This window comes from Sinohyriopsis cumingii, chromosome 5, assembly GCF_028554795.1.
Source record: "Sinohyriopsis cumingii isolate HCF-2022 chromosome 5, ASM2855479v2, whole genome shotgun sequence".
NCBI lineage: Eukaryota > Metazoa > Mollusca > Bivalvia > Unionida > Unionidae > Sinohyriopsis > Sinohyriopsis cumingii.
In genome coordinates this window covers 54,021,894-54,048,005 of record NC_142965.1, presented here as the reverse complement: position 1 = coordinate 54,048,005, position 26,112 = coordinate 54,021,894, and the positions used below count along the sequence as shown (strand labels likewise).

General features: G+C 37.7%; 3 protein-coding genes across 7 annotated transcripts in view; 2 read left to right on the top strand and 1 right to left on the bottom strand.

The window, feature by feature from the left end:
• LOC149799192 (ADP-ribosyl cyclase/cyclic ADP-ribose hydrolase-like) overlaps positions 1-9,753 on the top strand; it is a 45,155-nt gene extending 35,402 nt beyond the window's left edge. For both annotated transcript variants that reach the window (XM_089958448.1, XM_089958447.1), the window contains exon 9: positions 4,150-9,753. In XM_089958448.1, coding sequence (XP_089814574.1) covers positions 4,150-4,294 — 145 coding nt within the window. In that variant the 3' untranslated portion in view covers positions 4,295-9,753. The remainder of the gene's footprint in view (positions 1-4,149) is intronic.
• On the bottom strand, positions 4,539-21,949 carry LOC149799191 (uncharacterized). Of its 3 annotated transcripts, XM_089958451.1 has the most exons (4): positions 21,144-21,949; positions 15,962-16,238; positions 6,416-6,463; positions 4,539-4,674 (listed from the first exon to the last, which is right to left on the bottom strand). In XM_089958451.1, the coding sequence occupies exons 2-4, from the start codon at positions 16,126-16,128 to the stop codon at positions 4,644-4,646; spliced, it is 246 nt and encodes an 81-aa protein (XP_089814577.1). In that variant the 5' UTR covers positions 16,129-16,238; positions 21,144-21,949; the 3' UTR covers positions 4,539-4,643. The 3 variants fall into 3 exon arrangements, with proteins under 3 accessions (XP_089814577.1, XP_089814575.1, XP_089814576.1); XM_089958449.1 differs by lacking the exon at positions 6,416-6,463 and having other exon boundaries at positions 4,582-4,674; XM_089958450.1 differs by lacking the exon at positions 4,539-4,674 and having other exon boundaries at positions 6,435-6,463.
• Positions 11,661-26,112, top strand: part of LOC149799190 (ADP-ribosyl cyclase/cyclic ADP-ribose hydrolase-like) — a 62,038-nt gene continuing 47,586 nt past the window's right edge. The window contains exons 1-2 of one of the 2 annotated variants that reach the window (XM_089958445.1): positions 11,661-12,213; positions 21,957-22,136. In XM_089958445.1, the coding sequence (XP_089814571.1) occupies positions 12,050-12,213; positions 21,957-22,136 (344 nt within the window). In that variant the 5' untranslated portion in view covers positions 11,661-12,049. The remainder of the gene's footprint in view (positions 12,214-21,956; positions 22,137-26,112) is intronic. The other variant, XM_089958446.1, reaches the window with a different exon arrangement.

Here is a 26,112-nt window from a genome sequence, read left to right as displayed (position 1 = left end):
CCGAATGGGTTTGGACGCGAATTCGTCTCATCCACCAATTTAACAATCAATAACCAATCTTATAATATGTCCGGCATTGATATCAAACAAAAGTACGAAATGTGACGCAGCGATGCTGCTCAGCAATATCTAGAATTGCTTCAGATTGTGATAGAAGGCCGCACCATAGTCAAATGTGTTACAATAGTCAAATGTGTTACAATTGTCAAATGTGTTACAATAGTCAAATGTGTTACAATTGCAACAAACTGCACGAGAAGATCTCAGTTAGGTTTGAACAAACCTGTGCGGCGCTGATCAGACCCTCAAAAGAAATTGCTGCACGTCCCAGTGATATTACAAGAGCAACCAGAGCAAACGTACAAGAGGCAGCGCTAACAAGAACAGAAATACACCCTGGTCTAGGCCGATAAATCAGCCCTTCTTCCGTTATGATGTCGATTTTTGGGTGAAGGGCTGATATCACCTATTCGTTAAAAGTTGCAATTATCTGCATGCAAATGTTGTTGCACACATCGATGTACATTGTATACACTTACCGGTATTTCTCGTAACTGTGCAGCTACCGTCAGCTGTAGTTCTTTTGGTGACATGTACATTATATTTCCGGAGCATATCATACGTTTGGTGACTTGTAAGTCCACTTGGAATAGCAGAACTATCTGTCATGTGGCCAATTTGAATTTCGCGCTTGATATGGCTGTTACCAATCACCAGCATGTGTCTAAAGTGTACGAAGGTTTGTTCCGGAAAGATTTGCAATTGCACATTTTAATGAACAGGTCATATAAGACCCACAAATCGTCCATCAGTATCAACACGGATTTGGGGGTTTGATTTATCGGACTAACCCTGGTACAGTTCGTAAAAAGCCACAAGATCAGCTGCAGAAACCATCACGCGTTTGACACATCTAGGTTTTTCCTTCCATGTGAGGCACTTTTGGAAATTAAGGGAAAACTAGTAGAGACTGACGGCGCTGATTACCCCGCCAATGCCCACGTGGAATTTGTTAAAAATGATATCATATCATTGTTCAACAGTGCATGTTATTCCATGGATTGAAATGAAATCGATCACTTTTGGCTAACCTCTGTCTTGCTACGGCGATTATTGACTTACAATATATAGCGATGATTACACGAGAACCGCTGACCCTACAAGTGAATTTGTGAAAGATGCAACTAATAATGCAGACCATAAGCCAAATATAATTAGAGCTTCAAATTTTGCTGGCGATGCTGATGAAGCTGTAGCACATTTACTGTTTCCAAATCCTAATTTTAACTATGGATTTGCACATGGTCAATCACAATTTATTGGTGATTCATTGAGGTTTTCGGAGCAAGTTCCTTAAGTCACTCCAATGGTTTCGTAGAGATACTTGCATGATTATATTCGGAGCCAAATATAAGGTCATCTTGTTTCGTAAGAATAACTCCAACGATGCAGTATGGTCTGCAAGATGTGCTTCGGGTCAAGTTGTATTATAAACGTTAAGATTGTGTTATCCTCTTCACTTTTTATTATTTATACAGCCGTTAACCACTTCAACGCTGTCTTTTTCTCGCATATACTACGGATGCACACTCATCCACTGCTATTGAAGGTCAATTTACTATACAGATAAGTACCAAACATAGTCTTACTGAAACAAAACATGTAGTTGTGATGTTTAAATAAATAAATCGAGAAACACAACACAATGATTTTTGACACATTAGGAGTGACTGAATTTGCTCTGTGGTTAAATGGTCATCAGGAACCTTCGACGAAATTCGGCTTGACAACTTAGAAGCCAGACCTCACATTATGCGTGTATATCACAATCTGTGGTTGTACACGGACCTATATCTAAACACCAACACATGGTCGGCAAATATCTTTAGCAGACTTTCGTACGTTATTCCCGATTTATTATTTTTCACTGGAACACTTGGAGTTGTTCAGATGGTCCGGTGTCACATTTATTTGCACGCACGCGTAGCCATCGCTAGAGGTAATTATAGATGTTATGCTGTGATAATTTCTGACAAGACATGTTGTTGAACGATGTTGGTGGCCAAATGAGGATGATCGATGCACCTGTTGACAATTCATATAATTCATAATTAAACCTGTTACGTATTTAGATAATAATATCCTAGGCCTTAGTCAAAATAAACTTGCGAAAATGAAACATGCAATCAAAAATAACTGTGGATCATGCTAAAACTTTCTCCAGCAAAATTAACTGGAAATTTCCCCGTGTGGTTCAACTATATACAGTTCTCAATGCGGCGAAAAACAAATACACCGCGGTGATATTAAAATAATTCTAGTCAAAGGTGACACAGCTGCAAAGGACCGATGAAATAATTCCATTCTTTGCGGTAATTCTAGCACTGATGTCAGTATCGGCTACAGTAGTTGAAAGTGCTGCGCCGTAAAAGGGCAGTCGAAGCTTCATCAGGAATGACTTTGAAAAAAGGTGGTTGGAGGCTGTATAAGAAAGAAAGAGCCCTTCGATTACCAGGAATAACTCGTCGAATACCCTCTGGCAATAGTCTTCGATTAACCTGTTGTTAACCCGTCCATTGACAAATCTTGACTTACACGCGATGGCAAAATCGATTGAACATTTTTGTGGTGTATTTATGCAAATGAACTTGCATCGATGGTGCCACGAACACGTGATACTGGCATTGTCAATCTGGATTCATCAATAGCCGTGACACTCACTGGGTCGCATGGGCGCAAACACCTCAGTCTAGTTGTATTTTGACTCCTATGGTCTTGCACCGCCAGTTGAAGTTGTTCTTTATTTCACCAGGGGCAACGGTGGACGTCGACGAATTCTGCTTTATTTAAATTTACCAGTACAAACTCAGTTGGATGACTCATATTCGGTCACCTTCTCAATCAAACGTTGCGCACACTTGAGCGTTCAGCAACAGTCGCAAGCACTTTTTGATTACACATTAAAGTACGCGTAATATTATATAACTGTGTCTATTAACATTTACACACGATTCTCAGCTCGCCAACAATGTGCTGATGTAGATCTGAGCCGAATTGCAACCAAAGTGAATTTCTATGAGTTTACAAGTCGTGTTGTTGCTAGTGTTGATCCAAGTGAGCTTGTGAGTTTTGAAGATCAAACTGGCGAACTGAAAATGTCTGATGTGGACATACAAGAGATCACTGTCAAGTTGAATGGCGACTCTATGGTAAAAATTTTGATTGAGTTCACTGATAATGGTGGAATCAGAGACAGGCCCCCCACCCCCCACCCCGAACTCTATGGGGCATTTCCATCCGGACGCGATTCTACCCCACCATGGATCGCTCGTGTTACGTGTGTTGCCTGTGTACGGTCGAAATTAAATGTGAGCAACAGCCAACGCTCGCATAGGGGATACATTGTCATAGTCGGTAGAGACGAGGACGGGTAGAAAGGCCGCAAAGAGGGTAAGTGGGATACAACCCATAGGTTCATACTACTAGAAGATCATCACTGTACTAATTTTTTTGGCGTGTTCATCAACTTAACACATCCTTCTTGCAATACTTACAACCAATAACAAGGTCATAACTGTACTGAGGGTTAACCTCACTTAGCACCTTCTTCATGATCTACCTACAACCGATAGGAGGGATATCACGTAAGGTTCCTCGATTAGTATAACCAATCGCATAAAAGGAACTAAAATGAAGATACATATGTTGTATTACTGAGATTAAATGAGTAAGTATCGATTCTTTTGGCTTGATGCCAATTTCATATTTCGTTTCTACTGTCACATAATTACATGTTCAATTGTCTTTAACTGAAATAAAGTTTCGTAAATATCATTTATGGGTGGTGGTTGTCACTGAAAACGCTATAGAAATATTCTCTGTCTGTTCGTCAGTCTGTCTCTGTCTGTCTGTCTCTCTCTCTCTCTCTCTCTGAAATGTCCTAAACGCAACCAACAGTACATAGTTCATGTATATCTTCTCAAGACCATCGGAAGAGAAGGATGATAAAAGTCACATTATACAAAATAACTGATAGAAAACGTGGAGCTTTATTATACATATATTATGCTTGCTACCTATGGTTTACGTAGATCTAATACAACTTTCATAATCTGTTTTTGATTAACTCTTTTATCGTTATTATTTCAGGGAAGTGATGTATATATTATGTGGAGATAATCCTGGAGCAGACGTGTGCTCTTCTATATGGGTAACCTCGACGAGTTCACGTTCAAAACTAAATTATTATGTTTTGCTGTACATCGCTTTTTCTGCATTTACATTTAGCGCTTAGTTTTGAACAGGAAAAATGAATGAATGAAGAAAATATACATTATCCATAATTTGGTTATACCGCATTGTCTTGCCTGTACATGTGGTGCATCTGTGCAAACAAGCTATACAAAAAATAACAAACAATGAGACCGAATAAAAAGTGCGCCGTGCAGCCTAATGACCTCTATCATCATATGTGAATGAAGAATTAGTTGATTGTCTGCTCGTAGAAGATCGATTGAATTCAATTTTCACAAAGGAATAAACCTTCTTGACGCATGTATGTGATATGCAACGAAATTGCTTTTAATCAACCAAGGAAGCGACATATGACATGACCCGCATGCAGGAGACAGGGTTGGTTGCTTTTAATTCCCAAAACACGCTGTGATAACGTGCCTGTCAAAAGAGTATAAATCAAAACTGTATATACTTAAAAATAATAGCTAATAGAGTTAAAGGAAATTTAAATAAGATGCACAATGCTTGATACGATAAGGCAAACTCAGTAGTGTTTTCTGAAAGTTAGTTCTGCTGTAGAGTGTACCTGCTTAAAATATGATATATAAAGACGATATGCCAGAATGTTTAGTTCTCAAAGATTTTGATAAAAATCTGTGCATTCTACTGAGCGAAATTTGCTTTAATAAAACAATTGATGAGTGTGACCCAAAAGCAATGTATTGGTTTACTTGCTTTAGTCACAATTGTTTCGGCTGCTACTTGTATAATAATATCCATCTACATTTTCTCTTACCATACAGTTTCCTGTCTTTTGTTAGTATTATCAAATGGTGCACATGGACATATTCAAATCTTCATATATATATATATATATATATATATATATATATATATATATATATATATATATATATAAACTGTTCATAGAATTAACTCCTTTTCGTTACGATTATTAGTAACATGAAATGCTATCAAACGAAAAAGAAATATCCTGATAAATTCACATGACAAAGGGAACTTTTGAATGCCTTGTGTTCATTTTTTGAGATCGTCTTGGATATAAAATAAGTGCTTTAGCATCTGCTCCATGACTCAAATTAGAAACTATCGGTAAGGACAAACTTTAGGACTATGTGGCCCAAAATCTGGTTTATCGATGAACCACATTAAGTTTATTTTACTAAATCTTTATCCCTTTGTCGAAGTGTGAAAGGGGGACATACATCAAAATATTCTGTTCATATGCAATGTGAAATTTTAATAATGAATGCTTTGTAGAAATATATTGGATAAAGGTCAATGTTAAACATGACAATAGTTTTATGTGTTACTCCTGTAAACTGGACAAATATGATTCAGGTTGTTTATGGTTTGAGAAAGTAACTAATATATTGCATACTTTCCTCTTTTGCTTTAAGAACAACATATTATGGAATCGGAAATGTTCAGAGTCATTATTTTCTAAATTTACGTATTTTCACCCTGGGCAAACTAAATATAATTCAAATGTGTTTCAGGGATATTAATTACATCCACTACCATGAACAAATGTTGACTTATCTAACACATATCCTTACCTGCAAAGAAAAAAAAGATATCAACAACATCCTTACTTGAATGCATATAATTAAATTTCCGTTATACATGTTTGCTTGCATGTACTGCAATTTAGTCTTTGAATGTGAAATGCTACAAGCATACTTTGAATTATATAAGGTCAGTATACAAAATTAGTTTACTCCTACTAATCTCTGGTATGCATCATACATGATATCTGACGAATAGTGACGTTATTTTCATGTTACACACCGATGGCAATGAGAGATAACACCATAAATAATAATACATCTCAATCTTATACATATACTTTCATTAAAAAGGGCGACGTGTTTAGTATCATGTTCTAATTTTCTTATACACGAGGGAATCTAGTAACAAATAAACTCTGTGCAAGTTCTATTTTATAAACGTACAATTACTTTGGCATTTTGTTTATAACTTTAGAACGTTTTACTACAGTACCTACTCAAATAAACATGCGAGGTTAGCAGCTGATAGAAGCAAAGCACTGTTGCACATATTCATTCAGATAAAATGGCAAGAAAACAGAAAAGTAAAAATAACTTACAAAGAGAAATAACGAATTGTTATTTAATATAGGATACGAAATAGTTACATTTTGGAAACTTGGACTTCTTTTCTTCTGACATCAATGGTGCGAAAACTGAAAACGTCCGGACGAAATTGAATGTAATGTAAATACAGGATGTGTAAACTGTTACTTTAAATGCAATAACAATAGGAAGGGATGAGTGATTATGTTGATGATTAACGCGTGCCGTCACTGGTCACAATACAACAAAAAACACAATGATTCACGTTGTTACTGTATGAAAGTCTCGTGTCAATTTTTTCTTTTGTTTCCTATCACTGCTTATTAATACGAGTTATGCACTAGATTCGTACCATAAAAGGTAGTCGTTGCACATGTACACGTTAGGTGTTCGATGTAGTCATTATCAGTACTTCGTTATGCGATACACGCTCAGTTCATACTATACATACTTAGGCTTTTCATACATTCTGATTGCTTGTTTTGGCCCTTGTCAGTACCTATCGACATTAGACATGCACTTGTTATGTATGTTTAATTTGTATTGTTTCTACTCTCCCTTTCCTATACCTCAAAATCCTCTTAAAGCTAAGTAATATGGACTTTACACCGTTGCAAAGGAAATTAGTGATTCAATTTATATCATTATTACTCCTGGAAGGCGAAATTTTTTTATAGATATGTTAAAGGAGTATGTTGATAGAGATAGCCAGGTTAATTATGCAGTCAATTTAGTTGTATCTGTCCCACACAGTGAATGTTTAAGAGATAAATGCAAACGGATTGTAGTAACTTTGGTGTAACCAATGTTCGGAATTCAGGAACTATGCATATTCTGGACCAGAAGCTTTCACATCTGCAGCGACAAGAAAAGAAAAAACTATACCAGATGTTACTTGAATATGAGCACCTGTTTCCAGATGTTCCTACATCAAAAAAGTAAAACTACCATGACGTTGAAATTGCACACTCCACACCTGTGAAAGAACATTCGTACAGGATGAACCCTCTCAAACAAGAATGCTTAAAAAAACGAAATTTAGTATTTGCTGGAGAATGATTTTATTGAACTGGGTAAAATAAAGTGACTGGGTTCTCCATATATACTTGTACCGAAAGCAGATAATACTTTACGCATGTACACATACTATAGAAAAGTGAACAGCATGACTAAATCAGATTAATTTCCATTGCCAAGAATCAATGACTGCTTGGATAAAGTTGGAAATGAAAATATGTCACCACGTTTGAACTTTTGGAAAGGTTTTAGCAAATTCTACTGACGGAAAGGGCAAAGGAAATTTTGACATTCGGGACTCCATATGGATTTTATAAAAATAAAGTGATGCCGTTTGGGATGACTTCGCCTTGTACTTTTCAACGTTTAATGAACATGATTACAGCTGATAATTGCCTACATAAATTACATCTTCTTCTACAAGAACACGTGAAAAGATCACTTAGGAACAATTCGGAAATTCTTTGACAGACTCACTGATGCAAATTAATAATCAATTATCCAAAAGTGAATTTTGCCGTGCTTGTGGTACATTTCTAGGACATATCGTAGGACATGGACAGGTTAAAGCTTTAGATGCTAATGTCAAGGCTATCTCTGAGTTTAATGTGCCTAACAGTAATGGCTTTGGCTGGATACTATCGGAAATGTGTTCCCAATTTTCCACAATTGCTGAACCCCTTGCAAATTTACTAGGTAAAGCCTTTAAGAGTGCACGAGTTATTTTAGCTCCAACTTTCAGACAATCATTTAAAAAGTCTGTAGATGCAAGTAGTGTTAGGGTTGGAACAGTATTGATTCAAGAAGACAGAAATGATGTACATTACTCAGTGTGCTTTTATTTCTAAGAAATTAAATGAGGATCAGAGATATTATTCTACAATCGAGAAAGAACGTTTGGTTTTGATATTTGTTTTGCTTCACTTTGAAGTGGGGCCCCGAGTGGCCGAGTGGTCTAAAGCGCTCTTCGTTACGGATCACTGCCATCTCACCTCTGCCTGCGGCGGTTCGAGTCTAAGATTCAGCCAATGTGGGTATGTGAGAAAGCTTGCCAGTAGCTTCTCGTGGGTCGGTGGTTCTTTCCGGAGTTTTCTCGGGTTCTTCCTCCACCATTAATACTGGCCGCCATGTATAGCCTATCGTGTGCTGCAAAATGGCGTTAAACCCCACAACAACAACATCACTTTGAAGTGTAATTTAGTTAAGCTCTTTCTCGGAATATTGAGTTTAATGATCACATTCCCCCTACTTTCATTGGCAAGATGAAAAACAAAAATAAGAGATTAATACCGTAGAGTTTGATGTTGCAGGAATACGATATTGTCATCCGGCATGTCAAGCGAAAGACAACCTAATAGTAGATGCACTTTTACGTGTATGAAAATGTTAAATTGTTCATGTATACGTTGTGTTATTTATCATATTTAATCTTATGTAAATTTCTTTGACATGTACATTTGACTAATAGTTAAAAGAAAGCTTTATTGCATAAATCGTATTGTTCTTTATGAGAGGATGTATTGTGTATATTTAATTTCTACTGTTTCTTTTTTAATTTAATTTTATTTATTTCACGATATGCCGTGATTTATGTATTATTGAATTTTGGAATTGATCTTGTTCAAAATCAAGTTCATTTTCTACCTGACCTGAATCGTTGATTTTTCTTATACTGTAAACAACTAATACATAGCCAAATTTTCTCTGCGAGAATGGGTTTATGATTAGGATTATTATCAATAGAAGTACACATATTTATTTGGGTCTGGATCTAGGTTAATTGGAATTCCCCTATAAAAATGCCTGGCCTACCCGATGTATGCTACATTCTATATTATAATTTTAGCAATACACGATGCATTCTACATTCCATATTATAGTTTTAGCAACAGACTTTTTTACTGTAACTAAGATTTTATCTTGTAAACATCTGGCACCTCGTGGAATGAAAGTTTCCATTAGGTAATAGATTTGTTAGAAAATGCTAACAGTACCCCGAGGTCAAGTAGAGGACTATATAATCTTGTTTTTTTTTTCCTAGAAATTATTCATTCGTGCTTTAAGATCCGTGCAGAATAAGTTGTATTTTTGTTGTGTCCAGTTTTTCATTGGTTTTGAATATTGTATTGAAATTATTTATTTCAAGTGATTCTTCTTTGGCAATAAAAAGTTTTTAAAAATAACATTGCTGAAATAAAGACTTGAATCGCAGAGTTAGATTTATTTTGCCTTAACACTAAAGTGTAGTCTGAACATTATTAGGACTTGTGTAAGAACCTCTAGGATTATTTTAGAATTTATTTCTCAGTACCTTTAAGTTAATTTTACATTTTGTTACTTTGTATTCTTGGGAAATAAATTATTTGCTGAATTTTACAAAGCTTGTAGATTCTTAATCTTTTTTATTGCTTGTTTTGCGACCATAGCGTCGTAATACACTAAATTCATATTTTGCATACATGGAAAGTTCAATACATACGTATTGTTTTATTTTGTCTCTATCGGTACTTGCTGCTTTAAGACATTCCTTATATTCATATCATATTATACTAAATGTTATCATATCGTAAATCTATGTAATGAACCGTCCAGAGGGAGAGAGAGAGAGCAATACGGATGACAAAACAACTACATATACCATTATTTTATTGTGACAAGTTGTTTTATTTGTAGCATTCCACTATATGTTTGTAGCCAGGAACGGGGGACCTTCAGAGAGCGAACTTTGAAGTGCCGGAGTATCTGGCGTCTACGCATTTGTCTCTAATCGATAAAGTAGAATGAGATAGAGGATAATTTTCAGAAGAATTGCAAATGCAACCAAAATCAGACTAACCGTGCTATTCTAATTCAATATTTTGAAGCCATTGTACATCTGGCACTAACCCAATACCAAGTCACCGATTCGATGATCGATTCGATAATTCAAGGTCATTGCACCTCTGGTACCAACCCAATACAAAGTCATTGATTCTATAACTTTAGGCCATACACCTCTGACATTATTGCAATACCAAGTCACTGATTTGATGACTGTAGGCCATTGCACGTCTGATACTAACCCAGTACCATGTCACTGATTCGATGATTCATGGCCATTGTATCTCTGACACTAACCCGATATCAAGTCACTGATTCGATGATTCTAGGCCAGACACGTCTGGCACTAACCCAATATCAAGTTCAATGACTAATACAGAGCATAATACAAAGCCGTTAATAAATGTCAGGTAGCAAATAAAAACTTCTTTTTAAAGACTCTCAGGTAAACAGTTTTACAAGCCAAATATAGTCAAGCATAGGATAGGTTCTTTGGAGTCAAAACTACTAAATGGCTCAGTGGATGGAAACAATGTACATTGGAGAATAGGTCTGTCAACATTAGCTCTTAATGCGAATCCTATCACAAATGCTACACAACTGCAAACTGATCCAGATATTGTAAAATGTATTCAACTAAATTCAAACTGGCTACTGGATATTTTTTTAGTATACTGAATTTAATGGTCCTACTAAATTTGCACACAAATTTATATGAGAAGTAAAATTATGAATTTGTTTTCTCTACCTGGTTAGTATGCGTGACGACTCCAGATCTTACAATTTTAACAGAGAAAAGTAAAACCAACAATTTAAATAAACTCAACAAGAATTTTTTCCTGAGGATAAAATATTTAAAATTGCAGGGACACATTTATTATGAATTACATTCTTAATGATCCCAAACTGTCCTCTTCTAAGTCCCAAGACACATAATTCTCTGAATGAAATCGAGCATTCTGAATGCCCTGATATATCACAACGATGCAATCCATAATGTTTTTGAATGGTCCACAAAGCCTCCACAGTAATACATTACTCAAAGTCAATGAGCACTTTAGAAATGAATGTATTAAATAAATAATTCCTCTCAAATTTCTACACCGCTATACATTCTGATCATTAAAGTCCCAGCGACTGATATTAAACAGGAATAAATAATTTATTTACCAACCCTTGGTAACAACAAGGCTTAGAATGTTCTGAACTCAAATATCATGTACACATTCTATTATCAACTCAATGAAAATCTAGAAATTGAGTAAGTGGCCTCGTACGGAATGGCATTTTTTGTTCTTATACAGCTGTAAGGTAGGTGGCCACATGTACATAATTGGAGGTGTTTCAATTATAAAGCAGTTGGCAACGTGCTGTCATGCACGTATTGCGCGTTAGTTATATATGTTACATAAATAATGCAGCATGACATAGCAGTAATTTTAATTGATAAGTAAATCATATTATTCTATTTGTTGAGCACGGATGAGAGTTAGACTCAAAAGATCACACTCTTGTAAACCAGCTATCGTCCTCGTGCTCTCAGTATGTACCTGGTATACGGTGCCATGTACATATATGTGCAGTCTTATGCAGTACAGAGCTGGTGGAATTAAATGTGTATATCTACGGAAGTATGCGCTTCATTTGACAGCGTGGTCATAACAGGATGGGGATATTTGAATGTAGCAGCTGAGTGTTAGAGTTGGATATACTTCCTGATGATAGGACATTGAGTCCTTGCACATGCACAAGCCTAAATGTACAATGGGACTTGCTTCGTCACCATGAACAAATATATTCTGTTTGTGAACTGACTTTATATAAACCATTCAAAGATCCGAAAAACTCTACGCAACAATATGTGGCTCACGAGGTGTTTTCATCTTTTTGTCGTCACCAAAGTTATCACTGCTGCGCCGTGCGGTAGAGAAAATGCCATCAGTATTGAACTTAGATCTCGAGTCATCGGAAGATGTCTCGAATTCCAGGCAAATACGAAGCTCAATGTTTCATGTGAAGAACGGTAAGAAGTTATTTTATACAATTTATTATTATGCGCACAGGAACTTTACGAATAATGCCAGGTCAATAGTAGCGTTTGTGGTGGTGTTGTTGTTGGTGATGACTGTAGTAGCAGTAGTAGTAGCAGCAGCAGCAGTAGTTGTTCATATATCCACTAGAAGCGGACATACCAGTCAGCTGCTGATCAGGCAGAAACCAGACGATGTTCTTACGTCATAGGCTAGTAACAGACATTAGTCATGTGATTGAGAAGCTGAATGAATCTACAATGTTCTGTTTCAAAATATGCTACATTAATTTTATTCAACATCCCTTTTGCTTTAAAGAACTAGTTATCTCTACTTTATTAAATGATAAATACTAATATTTGGGGTATGCTAGACGGGTGTGTGTGTGTGTGTGTGTGTGTGTGTCCTACATTTCCGTAATTTTCCGCACTTTTCCCTAAGTATTCATTTGGATTCACTTATTTTGCGTCTAATAAACAATACTATCCCTTTTTTAAGACAAAATGTTTTGGTGACACTTTTGTATTTCTTAAACATCACGGAGTGGTTAAGTGACTCTCAAATATGCCTGCTCCCCCGCCCCGTAAATTTGGCAAGTTTAAGAGAAAATCGAGTCTCTGATTTTATGAATTTGCCTAGGCAATCTAGCCCATCTTTATTGTTATTGTTGTTGTTCTAGGGTTTAACGCCATTTTTCAGCACAAGATAGGCTATACATGGCGGCTAGTATAACTGGTGGAGGAAGAACCCTGGAAAACCCAGGAAAGAACCACCTACCCACGAGAAGCTACTGGCAGGCTTTCCCACGTACCCACGCTAGCCGAGCCTTGGACTCTAACCCACGCAGACAGAAGTGAAATGGCAGTGATCCGGAACGGTGAGCGCTTTAGTCCACTCGGCCACTCGGGGCCCCGCCCATCTTTGTGTTGTGCATCTTGAGTGGTAGAGACAACATGTCAAACACGTTTGAATTGCAGTTTTAGATTAGGCTTGGCTGCGGTAGATTGTAACGCTGATTCTTGGAAAAGATATTCGAAAAGATATGCCAATAGAGGTAAAATTAGTTCTGCTACAAAAGGTAAGTAAATAATATGATCTTTTTCTGTCTGATCGTCTCTGTTTTTACCTACTTTTATCACATACAAATAGCCCTTCTGTAACCACATCCTTTTATAAAGGGTGCAAGCAAGTTTGTGCTACTTCCATAAATAGTAGTAGTTGTAAAAGTGATCGTGGTAGTGGCGATGGCGGCGATTTCGTCCTCTGTTAAACTTGCAAAATAGCAATAATTATGATTGCAGTATTAAACGTACAAAATAGCAGCAATTATGATAGCAGTATTGAACGTACAAAATATCAGTCATTATGATAGCAGTATTAAACTTACAAAATAGCATTAATTATGATAGCAGTAGCAGTAATAGCATCAGCAACAGTAGGATAAATAAACGTTATAGTAGCAGCTAAGAAAATCTAATGCATCCTTCACATGTTGGTTAATTGACTGGACGATATGTACTTAGTGGTGCATCTGGATATATAAAGTTGCATTGTGGAGCAATGTGTCTTGGCCCAAAACAAACCCTTCTTGTAGCGATCATACACATATATTTATTTATAATGCTTTTTCGAATATACGTTGAAGTTTGGTAACCAGTCTGCAGTAATTGCTTTGAAAGCATATTTAGCCAATGTTTTAACCAATATCCAGGCATGGCTTTTTCTGTCTTGATGCAATGGCCTAACACAACAAAAAGAGCATAAACTACGAAAATGCTTATGTAATGCTCACAGCTATACAAGGTACCGCAGCTATATCAGGTACCTCAGGTATATCAGGTACCTCAGGTATATCGGGTACCGCAGGTATATCAGGTACCTCAGCTATATCAGGTACCTCAGGTATATCAGGTACCTCAGCTATATCAGGTACCTCAGGTATATCAAGTACCTCAGGTATATCAGGTACCTCAACTATATCAGGTACCTCAGGTATATCAGGTACCTCAGAACAGATGCAGGCCTTTTTAAGTAAATAAACTTAGAGTCATAAGAATGTAAATTCTTTTTCTTCTTGAATGAAAACGTAATATGCGTAAATTGACATTATATAGTTACTATTGCGATTTGAATGCGTTATCAGCATATCTAATATGAAGGAATTTGTTTCATTTGCGTTAACCCTAAAGTGACAATCAATTATAATCTGCTCTAACAACTGCAGGGATATATTTCTATGTCAAATGTATTTATTATATAATTTAAAAAGCGCATTCCTTGGCTTTCTTGAAAATGATCTGAGAGCCTTCATTTACTTGCATCATGAATTGGTTTATTTGCCTTGGAGGTACTGCCCGTGTGATTTAAGCGTAGAGTACAGTGACCTATTTCTCAGACTACAGGAATCAGATGAATTTTTATATTCAATTTCATTCCTAAGACACTGTTTTGGATATAGTAATGAAATTTGTGATAGTTTATATTAGAAATAGTAATCACCTAAATGACCTATTATTAAGGTAAGGTGATCCATTTTTCTTGAATTAGCGACTATGCAAGGATTTTGTATTGTGAGTAGTGAAGGGGGGAGGGGCGATTCACGGACAAGGGGACTTTAGTGTTAAATTGGGGTGGTTGTACCCTGGCGTCAAGGGGAATTTAACATAGTGAATTTTAACATGGGTGGGACTATAGAGCGTCAAGGAATTGGAACTGTCTAGCGACAATGGATTGGGACTGTTTAGCGGCAAGGGAAATGGAACATGTGGGGTGACGTCACGGTACCAGACATTGACAACAATGTTGCAAGAGGCTGACCTCAGTCGGGCCAAAGAGGGACAGCGGGGGAAAAAAGCTATAACGCTTGGCGGGGCGGGACGTATAGCATTATATAACACCTGGTGGAGCAGGACATTTAACTTTATAGACATAGACAAATAAACAAATACACAAACATAACACAATCACATATATCGCCTGGCGGGGCGGGAACCCGTACCGTTCGTACAAAAAACAAAAACATCGCCTGGCGGGGCGGGACATGTAACTTTTCATACATAGAATCACCTACCAAACATCCCATAGTGATCAGACTGCTAATCAAAAATAATATTTTGTACAAACCAACACACTATCACATTATTTACTATCAAAACATAGTGGGGAAGGAAATTTTTATATTATAAAAACACATTGACACCTACAATCACATCAGTAAAAGTGTCAGCGTTTATCGTGAGACTACTTTCACACATAAAAACTATCATTTTGTGCAGGGACAAAGGTTATTTTGGTAAGGAAAATAACAAACACACACTCACACAAACGTACGCTTGCACACATAGTCACATACATATATAAACAAACACAGATACATACACAAACGTACGTGTTCACACATACACATGCAAACAAACACAAACACGTACGTGCACCCACACAAACAATCTTGAAAAGTCATACTAATCAATTGCCAAACTATTAGAGTGTCTTGATGTGTTGGTAAGTCTAAAAAATAGAAGTATGACTATAAACACTTTGTTTCTCTGACTTTGTAAAATAGTGTGTGTATGTATGTTTGTGTACGAGCGTACGTTTGTGTATGTTTTTGCGAGTTCGCGTACGTGTGTGTGTGTGTGTGTGTGTGTGTGTGTGTATTTTTTAGTGTGCCTGCGCGTACGTGTGTGTGTGTACATGTGTTAAGAGTTTTGGCAATCCCATTTATTGCCTGTGATTACGTACCCGTCTGGCAGCAGGTTTTCCGACAGGATAGGGTCTACTTCTTCGAAAGAAGAAGGAGAACTCCTTGGTGTCCACAAGGCAGTCCACAAAACCTCTGGCTGTCTCCTGCTGTTGCTGCGGCTGCTGCTCACTCTCTCTGCTTCTGACATTTGTACATCCCGGTCCATTCTTCTTGCTCCTTCTTGATTTCGTTTTAAGGACCTCTTCTTTCAGGTCTTGGGCTACTTTCAACATCCGGACTTTCTCTATCTCATCAAGCTTGGGTATCAGGTTTTGCCTGACAAGATACAAATGGACGTGTGCTTCGTTCAGCTTTGCTAGTTTTTAAGTCATCTTCATAGGTTGACGCATTAACAATGGATGGCGAGACTGGAAACCGCCACGCTGTATATGGCTCAAGCATTGGCGCGATAGAAAACATACAACAATTCTTTTGGGTAGGAACGCTATAGATTATCTAATGGTGAGGGATAGAGAGAGAAGTCAAGGAGCATGTATAGTGATAATTTTTTTAATTAAAAAAAAACACAAACCACCAACACTTTTTTCAGACTATAACATTTTTATTTAACCAACCGTTAACCAACACATAATATAACAATCCATGCAATATAAAAAAACATTTTTGACAAGATTGACGTGAACTCAAGTTAGACTTCATCTGATGGAGGTAAATTAACCCTTCATGTACACTACGCTTCCTAGCTAAAGACAAGGGATATTCTCTCATTCGTCATACACAGAGGGATGAGTTTCCTCAACTTCTAATTGTCAAGAATAACTTCTCTCAAACTGTTGACTTCTAGAGTGTTGTCGAATACGTCATGCAAGATGACGTTCACCGTGCTGGGTAGATATTCTGCAAACTGAGGTTCCACACGCAGTTGGCAAGATTTTATAGCGTAGAAATGTCCCTCATCGCTGCCTTGGTCTGGAGTAAAATCAAAGGCCTACAAAGCATAGCTTCCTGCATAATCGTCGTACGAAATGCCGTGGCTGGTGTTGGTCCATCACTGTTCCGTGGCTTCGTACAAGGAAAAGTACGATCTCATTTAATTCTTCTCGGCAAACTTAGGTTCCAATGGTCTAGTATACAAGGTTCTACCATCGCGACTGATTTCAATCTGGGACACTCTGTAGTGCTTAAACTCAAAAGGATTGGCAATGACGGCTCCGTTGCGGGCTTCAATGCTGACGATACCAACGAGTAAACGTTTGGGCAACTGTCCTTGGAACAGAATTTTGAGTGATGTACATGACGCTTGCATTACGACGATGCCCTTTGCGTGTAAACCACAGTTTAATTTCTTCTTTGTCTTTTCCTAAAATCTCGTCCAAGAAGACCAGATGAGTTTGACTAGGGTCAGACACGATCCCGTCGTCTTCGTCAGGAATGCCTTATACAAACACAATGGAATCGCATTGACTTTCAAGCAGGAGGATGTACGCCGATTGCCACTCTTTGTAACACCACATGATACGTTGAGGTGGACGATCGATCAAAAGATTTTTATGTTCGATCAAACGTTTGACAAATTATTTTTTTTCCTAAACCCCTCGGTCCAGCAATTAACATTTTAAAGGGATGAAGACGGTACAAGGCCTCCCAACTTGCACGATCTAGGTTTTCTTCGATGACTTTGAAAGTGGAGGAAGAGAGAGCAGAGACAGCAGAGGTAGCCATAGTATATGGAATGCCACTTTCGAAACGAAGACTGACAAGCCAAGAGCTTTTATACTTTTTCAAGACAGGATTATTTCAAAACATTTTAAAATTGAACACGAAAGACAAAAATACATAAAGGCCAAATAGTTAAGTACATCGATAAAATACACATCAAAACGATCAAAGTGGAATATAAACAAGTCACTGTTCAACATTTTTGGTAACGAAAGTGAGGCGTCCAGCGGACCGTTTGTAATGTTCTTCGAGTCTCCACACCACTTGGCACAGTCACACAGGAGCCCTCTCGGAATGGTCCTTCAGGGATGACCATGTCGATCACAGCCTGATAGTCACAATGAACTGTCGGTCTTGGACGTTTTCGTTTATTATATGCTGACCAATATCGATGTGTCCGTAAGGTAAAGTGAAGTGATTGGGAAGTCGCACTCGCTTGTGGTACTCGATTTGATTCACTTTTTCCAAAGGTTGGCTGACGATTTAGTGTGTGGCTAAACGTACAATCTTGTGAGGCTCGTAGGTGATCCCTTTAAAATGTTGACCCTCTCCAGACTCCATGACTTCTTTCAATACACCCAAAGCTCACCACTTGACTGGTGCGATAACTCACAGTCAATCCTTTCACTTTACACTCGGTGTGCACTTCTCCTCGTTTGTCCCGGTATTCGTAGTCGTAATGTTTGGGACGGCCACAGGCAAAACCTAGAATCTTGTCGTCGGGGTGCTCGTCCGTCCACACGCCCAAACTGTCTCCTTCGATGTCAGGGTGACTTTGACCAAGGCGATCGATGGAGATGCCACTGTCCGTGTCAAAATACAGCACACGATCTTCTACTTGGTATCCTGGCTGTTCTAACTTTAAGCACCACTGACAAGTGGTCTTGTACAAGTCTTCCATGGAACGTTGAAAAAACGTTTTTTAGTGTACCGTTGAGGGTAACAGGTCATTCCGAACGTTTTAGGCATTCGGCTCAAAGACATAGCCAAGTAACTCATCGAATCTTTAAACTGCACTTGTCCCACTTGCATGGAAACATGCTTGGCTCCGTTGAAAGTCACTTTCGGACGTTCGGTGCTTTGTTCCGTATAGTATTTCAGAAGAAATTTTCTGTCGTACCCCGAGAAATTGTGAGCCATCACCGTGTCATAGTGATGACAATCTCCGTAACGTTCGATGTCCTCTTGACTCTACGTTTCGTCGATAGGGTCTAAGATCAATTTGGCGAAATCGGCCAGCGTGTTCGGTCCCCGAAAGATTTTTTGAAGTCCTCCAGGAATCTTGCTGCAGTGAGGGCAATTGTACAAGATAGGTTCTTGGATGCACTTCTCGCACGCTTGGTGAGCCACGCAGAAATTAGGAATGTGAAAGCTAGTCTCTTGCATGCATTCGAAATCGAAAAAGATGACATAAATTTTCTTCTGGCCATCTTCCTCCTCCTGTTTTGGGTTGGTATTTTTAATATAGCATTCATGTTCCAAGTCCACGATTTGGTGACAAATGTGACATCGTTTCTTTCCTGGACAAAGGTGTGCCTTGGCATTATTGCTACGTATAACTTGTCCAAAAGTAGGACACAGTCTCAGGAGTTGTAAAACACGTTTCTTCTGTGAACCTTGCGTCTTCAGATCTTGTTGGTAGCAGGTAATGTTCATTCACAAAAAAGAGGATGCTCTGAGTCTTTTTTATCAATTTTACAGTAATATTCAGAACCTCTTAAAATGCCCCTCGAAAAGCTGACTCAAGGCCCGTGGACACGTCTGTATCATGCATATTACACATGCATAAATATGCATATGTATAATCTACAGAAATTCTACAAAACCTCTTACAGATCATCCTTACAAAAGAAAAACCTGATTCCTAACTCCCAGTGATTGTAAACCTATACTGATGTGGCGGTATGGAAGACTTTGTATGTGCACTGGTTTGCCTTTTTGCTAATCCCTATCCTGTTGCAATCGTTTGCGTACAATTCCGTTATTTCAAATCTTATGTTATACAATCATAACCTTACTTCGTTTTACATGGTCTGAACACCAATATGCATACAAACACGAAGCACGTATAGTACAGCTTTAACACGATATATAATTAGGCTTGACCTTTGATTATATTCAACACGTTTGTAAACGAAAACAAAATCATAGATTTGCTTTCATTCTATCAAGTGGAACAAAGTATCTAAACTTTAAACCATTACATTTTTGTATAAATATCGATAGCCTGCGTTTCTTACATCAATCATGCTTTATTTGATGCATTTATGCGAACTTCCTTTTGACTTTGTCTCCTATTATAAATGAAAACACTATTTTGAAACATAAATCCATTGCACAGCCATCAAGTCATAGCTATTAAGTTTTGTGATTTTTAGAGAACTGTATTGTTAAAATATTGCACAATTTCCTTGAAATATAAAATGAAACTATGTAGGTACATTGAATAAATATAACTACGAATAAATATGACAGTGCACGCTTAATTTGGTGGCAGTCATTATACAAGAGGTATGTGAACCTGTAAGCCTTTGGGGCCCCGAGTGGTCGAGTGGTCTAAAGCGCTGTCCGTTACGGATCACTGTCATCTCAGCTCTGTCTGCGTGGGTTCGAGTCTTGAATTCAGCTAATGTGGTATATGAGAAAGCTTGCCAGTAGCTTCTCGTGGGTCGGTGGTTCTTTCCGGGGTTTTCCCCAGGTTCTTCCTCCACCATTAATACTGGCCGCCATGTATAGCCTATCGTGTGCTGAAAATTGGCGTTAAACCATACAACAACAATAACAACAACTATAAACTTTTAAACTGGAAAGACATGTTTATTATTAGAACCACTGGCATGCCATTTGGAAGTGTTGTGTACTGACTTTCAAACTAGAAATATGAAATTAAAATTTAAAATGTTTAGTTATCTCTTAGAAATTTTAAATTAAAAGTTAAACAATTTCAACATTGAACTTTGGACAAAATAGACACAAACTATTATCAATAGGGTTGACGATCACCAGTGTCATCATATTAGTATCCATGCAACATATACATGTTCAAATGGCAGATACTTTACAATCTCTGTCATAGAAAATGTCTTTAAATTTACTGCCAACACGCAATCATTACTGCACACCTTCGATGGGGAATGTAACATTCATTGTTTATATTGGCCATATTCGTACATGGTCCCTGATACAAACATATTGGACGTATTCGTACATGGTCCCTGAGACAAACATATTGGACGTATTCGTACATGGTCCCTGATACAAACATATTGGACGTATTCGTACATGGTCCCTGATACAAACATATTGGACGTATTCGTACATGGTCCCTGAGACAAGCATATGGACCAGTCTTTTGGACTGGTGCTATAACCTTTTAGGATTATTTTAGGCTTAATTCACAATACTGTAATTTCCTCTTAAATTTTAACTTAAAACTAATTGGTTTACAATATTTGTTAAGTTTTACCAAACTTGTTGCTTTCGGTTCTTTCTATTACTTACTTTAAGACTGTACTGTCGTAACAACGTCGTGTAGCTCGTCGTGTAGCTCGTAGCTCGTCGTGTAGCTCGTCGATATTGAATACATGTAGTCCGCAATCTCATAATACCTAAATCAACACCGGGACATTTAAAGTTTGATAGAGTCGTGGGAAGCCACGTTTTAGTCATGCAGTAGATAATACTGCCAACCATGCATGTATTACGTCAATTGTGCACCCAGCCACTCCCACTATTGACTGCGAATCAACCGGATCGTTTCCTATAGTAAGTTATCTTTAGTTAGAAGGTTAAAATTATGCCATGGAAGCGCAAAGAATGGAGTAGCTTGAACCCCGTGCCCTTGCCGGAAGTTTCATTCCAAATATCCCATGCCTACTTCTCACGCCCTTTCGCCCTAACTCCCAAACACAAAACGATATTATTCGGTTTACCCCTGCTTGTCATGTTTCGTTATGCATGCATTTATGCTCTTGAGCTATAGTAATGTCAACAAGCGGCAATCATTCTTTCGTTTTACCGTTGTTTAGGGGTACATATGTCAATCATCAACCGTTATCTTCCTCGAATGGTTCCTTTACCTTCGTCACTTTTATGACTCTAGTAAGCATTGTGACAAATGTAGAGTGATACAGTTCTCCAAGATATAGTTCTACATAATCATCCTCCACTCCTCCCCCTTTCCAAAACAAGAAACGTTTGGATGATCTGCAATATAACGTTTCCGCTGAACTTGCTTACGGTGATATATGGTATCCTTGAAGCTAGCTAGTTTCGAAAAACTGATCAGTGCACTGATTAGTATGCTATTTCCAGCATTGCCATGCAGTCCAGCAGAATGAGGATGCACATGCTTGTGATCGCCTTGGTTACTACTTTGGTCGAATCGAAGTCATGCAATAAAGAGATTCACGCCACATCTGACCTCAGTCAGCGAGTGATTGGAAGATGTCTTGAATTCCAAGCGAACCTACCAGATGTTTTTTGTGAAGAAAAGTAAGGACTTTAGTTGTGTTATCATTGACAGCAAACACCACATATAGACGTGAGAAAGAGAAAGAGGTTTTGATTTCGGAAATAACAGTAGTAGTCACGGTCGTTGTAAGAGTCTGATTATATGGAGGGGGTGCGAGGAGGGAGGCCAGGGTGTCTTTGTTGTTTCGAGTTGAGGACGCCAAAGGCGACGCTTGCCCCGGGGCGATGTATTTCCAGTACAAACTTGCGCCGGCCCTAGTAGTAGTAGTAGTAGTAGTAGCAGTAGTAGTAGTAGCAGTAGTGGGTCCCCGAGTGGCCGAGTGGTTTAAAGCGCTCTCCGTTACAGATCACTGCCATCTCACCTCTGTCTGCGTGAGTTCGAGTCTCGGGCTCTGCCAGCGTGGATATGTGAGAAAGTTTGCCGGTAGCTTCTCGTGGGTCGGTGGTTCTTTCCGGGGTTTTCCCGAGTTCTTCCTCCACCATTAAGGGGCCCCGAGTGGCCGAGTGGTCTAAAGCGCTCTCCGTTACGGATCACTGCCATCTCACCTCTGTCTGCGTGGGTTCGAGTCTTGGATTCGGCCAATGTGGGTATGTGAGAAAGTTTGCCAGTAGCTTATCGAGGGTCGGTGGTTCTTTCCGGGGATTTCCCGGGTTCTTCCGCCACCATTAATACTGGCCGCCATGTATAACCTATCGTGTTCTGAAAAATTTCGTTAAACCTTACAACTCGACCATTAATACTTGCCGCCATGTATAGCCTATTTTGTGCTGAAAATGGTGTTAAACCCTATAACAACAACAACAAGTTGCAGTAGTAGTAGTAGTTAGTAGTAGTAGTAGTAGCAGTATCAGTAGTAGTAATAGTAGTTAGTAAGAGTAGTAGTAGGAACAGTAGAAGTCTAGTAGTAGTAGATGTAATAGTAGTCTGTGTGACTTTAATAGTTAGTATTAGAGGTATCAGTTGCTGATGTCGTTTAGGCAGCAGTAGTGCACTGTGCGTGTGAGAGAGAGAGAGAGAGATATTAGGATTTTTATCGAAGTTGTAATAATTTTTTTAGTCATATCTCTATGATGTCTGCAGTGTGACAATATCTCTTTCTCCTTAAACTTTTCCTCTCTCACTGCCTCCCTCCCTCCCTACCTAACTACCTACCTGCATACATACATACATACATAGTGTTCAAATTATACATGTATAATATACAGAACACAGTTCCCTTTTTATAAAGTGACCATTTAGTGTGCATGCCAATATTGTTATGAAATCAAGCTTATAGTACATCAAAGAGTCCTGAATATCTATGTACTGATGACATTTAAATTGGCATTGTTGATAAGTGTTTGGAAATACCATATGCATTGACTTAGGGTGGATCTTGGTGTGTTGTGCCGAAGTGAGATTTTAATCTTGTAAATATCGATTCTGGAGCACGTTTGGCATATAATATTTTTTTCTCCTACGTTATATATATATATATATATATATATATATATATATATATATATATATATATAATAAACCTATTGAAAATGTCATGCATACGAGACATCTATACCTTTCGTATTTCTGATCATTAAGCTGCATAACTGATGTTTATACAGTTTAATTTTGTGTCCTTTCCTTTAGATTATTTGAGTTGTTTAAAAATAAATTCTAAATAGAATATAAGATAATGAGTATAAAAGGAAGTCAACATAAACAAATGCATAAATCAATAACAAAATAATTAAGAAAATACGAAACTAAATTTGAGAACAGCTACATACAGAGATACATGGAATTGTCTTTCTCTTGGTTTGGAAATAGTTTTTACAGCCTTTATTTAAGAAGAAATACAATTAGACACACGCACAACTTTCAAAAAGATATAACATTAGAAGCCCCATTCATTGAGCCATATATTAGTAAAATAATAGATGGATTTACTGTGTGCAGTAAAATGTATCAATATAGTTTGTAGTTACAACAAAAGCACTAAAATAAATTCATACTCATCTGTCTGTTAGACTTTGAAAGAGACTGATCGTGTTTTATCACACACACACACACACACACACACACACACACATATATATATATATATATATATATATATATATATATATATATATATATATATATATATATATATATATATCCTATTTACTATCTATATATCTATCAAAACGTCTAGTATACGTTATAACTGCTGTCTTTGAAATTCAAGTAAATGTTTTAATTTCAATGTATGATGTTTTAAGTAAAAGAAGCGGCTATTTGAGTGATACAAAGTTAAAATAGTATGTGTAAATATGTATAACGCAATATATGTCATAGTCTTGGCGAAATAAAGAATATAATTATTTACGGAGCAACACACACACACACACACACACAAGCCCTGACAAACAGTGTATTCGATTTAAAACCCTTAACTAAATAAACTACATTCTTAGAGCTGGCAATATCCTGCCAAGTCCCATAACCAATGTGGCAGGCGCTGTTGCTCCGTTAATCGACCGTCATAGTTGTAATCAAAAGATGGCTGCGATACCCACTCAGGCCAGCCATCGTCAGGGGCCTTAATGTATTTCTGGAAGGACGCTTAGCTTCCACTTCCCAGACATGATACAGCCAATAAATAGATGAAAGTTCAGGAAAAGCACATCCAAGCAAAACATAATGAACACCTACATTTCCCCAACTGATAGTGTAACTAAATAGTCTATCTAATTATCATAACGAACGGACGGTTTTTTTCCTTTGTTCTGACTGTTGAAAGCTAATTATATAATTTGTAGACAGAGCATTACTCTATCAAAGGGGGGGGGGGGGGGCCGAGTGGCCGAGTGGTCTAAAGCGCTCTCCGTCGCGGATCACTACCATCTCACGTCTGTCTGCGTGGGTTCGAGTCTCGGGCTCGGCCAATGTGGATATGTGAGAAAGCTTGCCGGTAGCTTCTCGTGGGTCGGTGGTTCTTTCCGGGGTTTTCCCGGGTTCTTCCTCCATCATTAATACTGGCCGCCATGTATAGCCTATATTGTGCTGAAGAATGGCGTTATACCCTATAACAACAACAACTCTGTCAATGCTAGTTAAATTACTCAAACAGGCCAACCAAGCTAAAAAAAATCCAACACTAACAAGAAACAATCCTGACTTTGAATAGTCTTTCTATTCTGGAAATCCCTCTAACCCTGCATAATAAGGATGGATATTGTGCTTGTTCGATGTTGTAAAGGAAGATAAAGGACAGACATATCAAATTAGAAAGGCATAACAAAACGTGTTATTCTTTCTCTAGTACCCATACGATTGGACTGGTACGTAAATATCTGCAAGGGCTAAAAGCTGGCATTAAGGTACCTGACTAACAATCAAAAAACAAGAGGAATGCTCTAAATTGGAAAGGGTTCTCAAAGAAAAAAAAATGTATATGGATGCCCAAAGTGAGGTCAAGAACTTGCAAGCATACATGAGAATACTTTAAGTTACATGTATCTGTATTTGCTTATGAAGGCTTCGTACAATCGTATGTATGTATATATGTATGTATGTATGTATGTATGTATGTATCTATGTATCTATGTATATGTGTGTGTGTGCGTGCGTACGTGCGTGCGTGTGTGTATGTATGTATGCAGGTAGGTAGGTAGGTAGGTAGGGAGGGACGGAGGCAGTGAGAGAGGAAAAGTTAAAGGGGAAAGAGATACTGGTGCATGGTGGATTGATGACCAAATGAAAGAATATATAGATTTACATTTATTTAAATTGTCTTAAGCGCGAACATTTTTATAAACTTTATGTCTCAAACATTCATGATACCTTTAGCGATATTATAATCAAATCATTTTAAGAAAGTAAAAAAAAATAATCTTATCTGTATAAGATCGTTGGACATGAATATTTTTTAAATCAGGGTAGTATGATCGGTATGCGCAAATATAATACAGCGAAGTTCGTTTATAACCTGTTATTTAACAACTGAAATAGAACAAAAGTTACTTTTGACTTTCA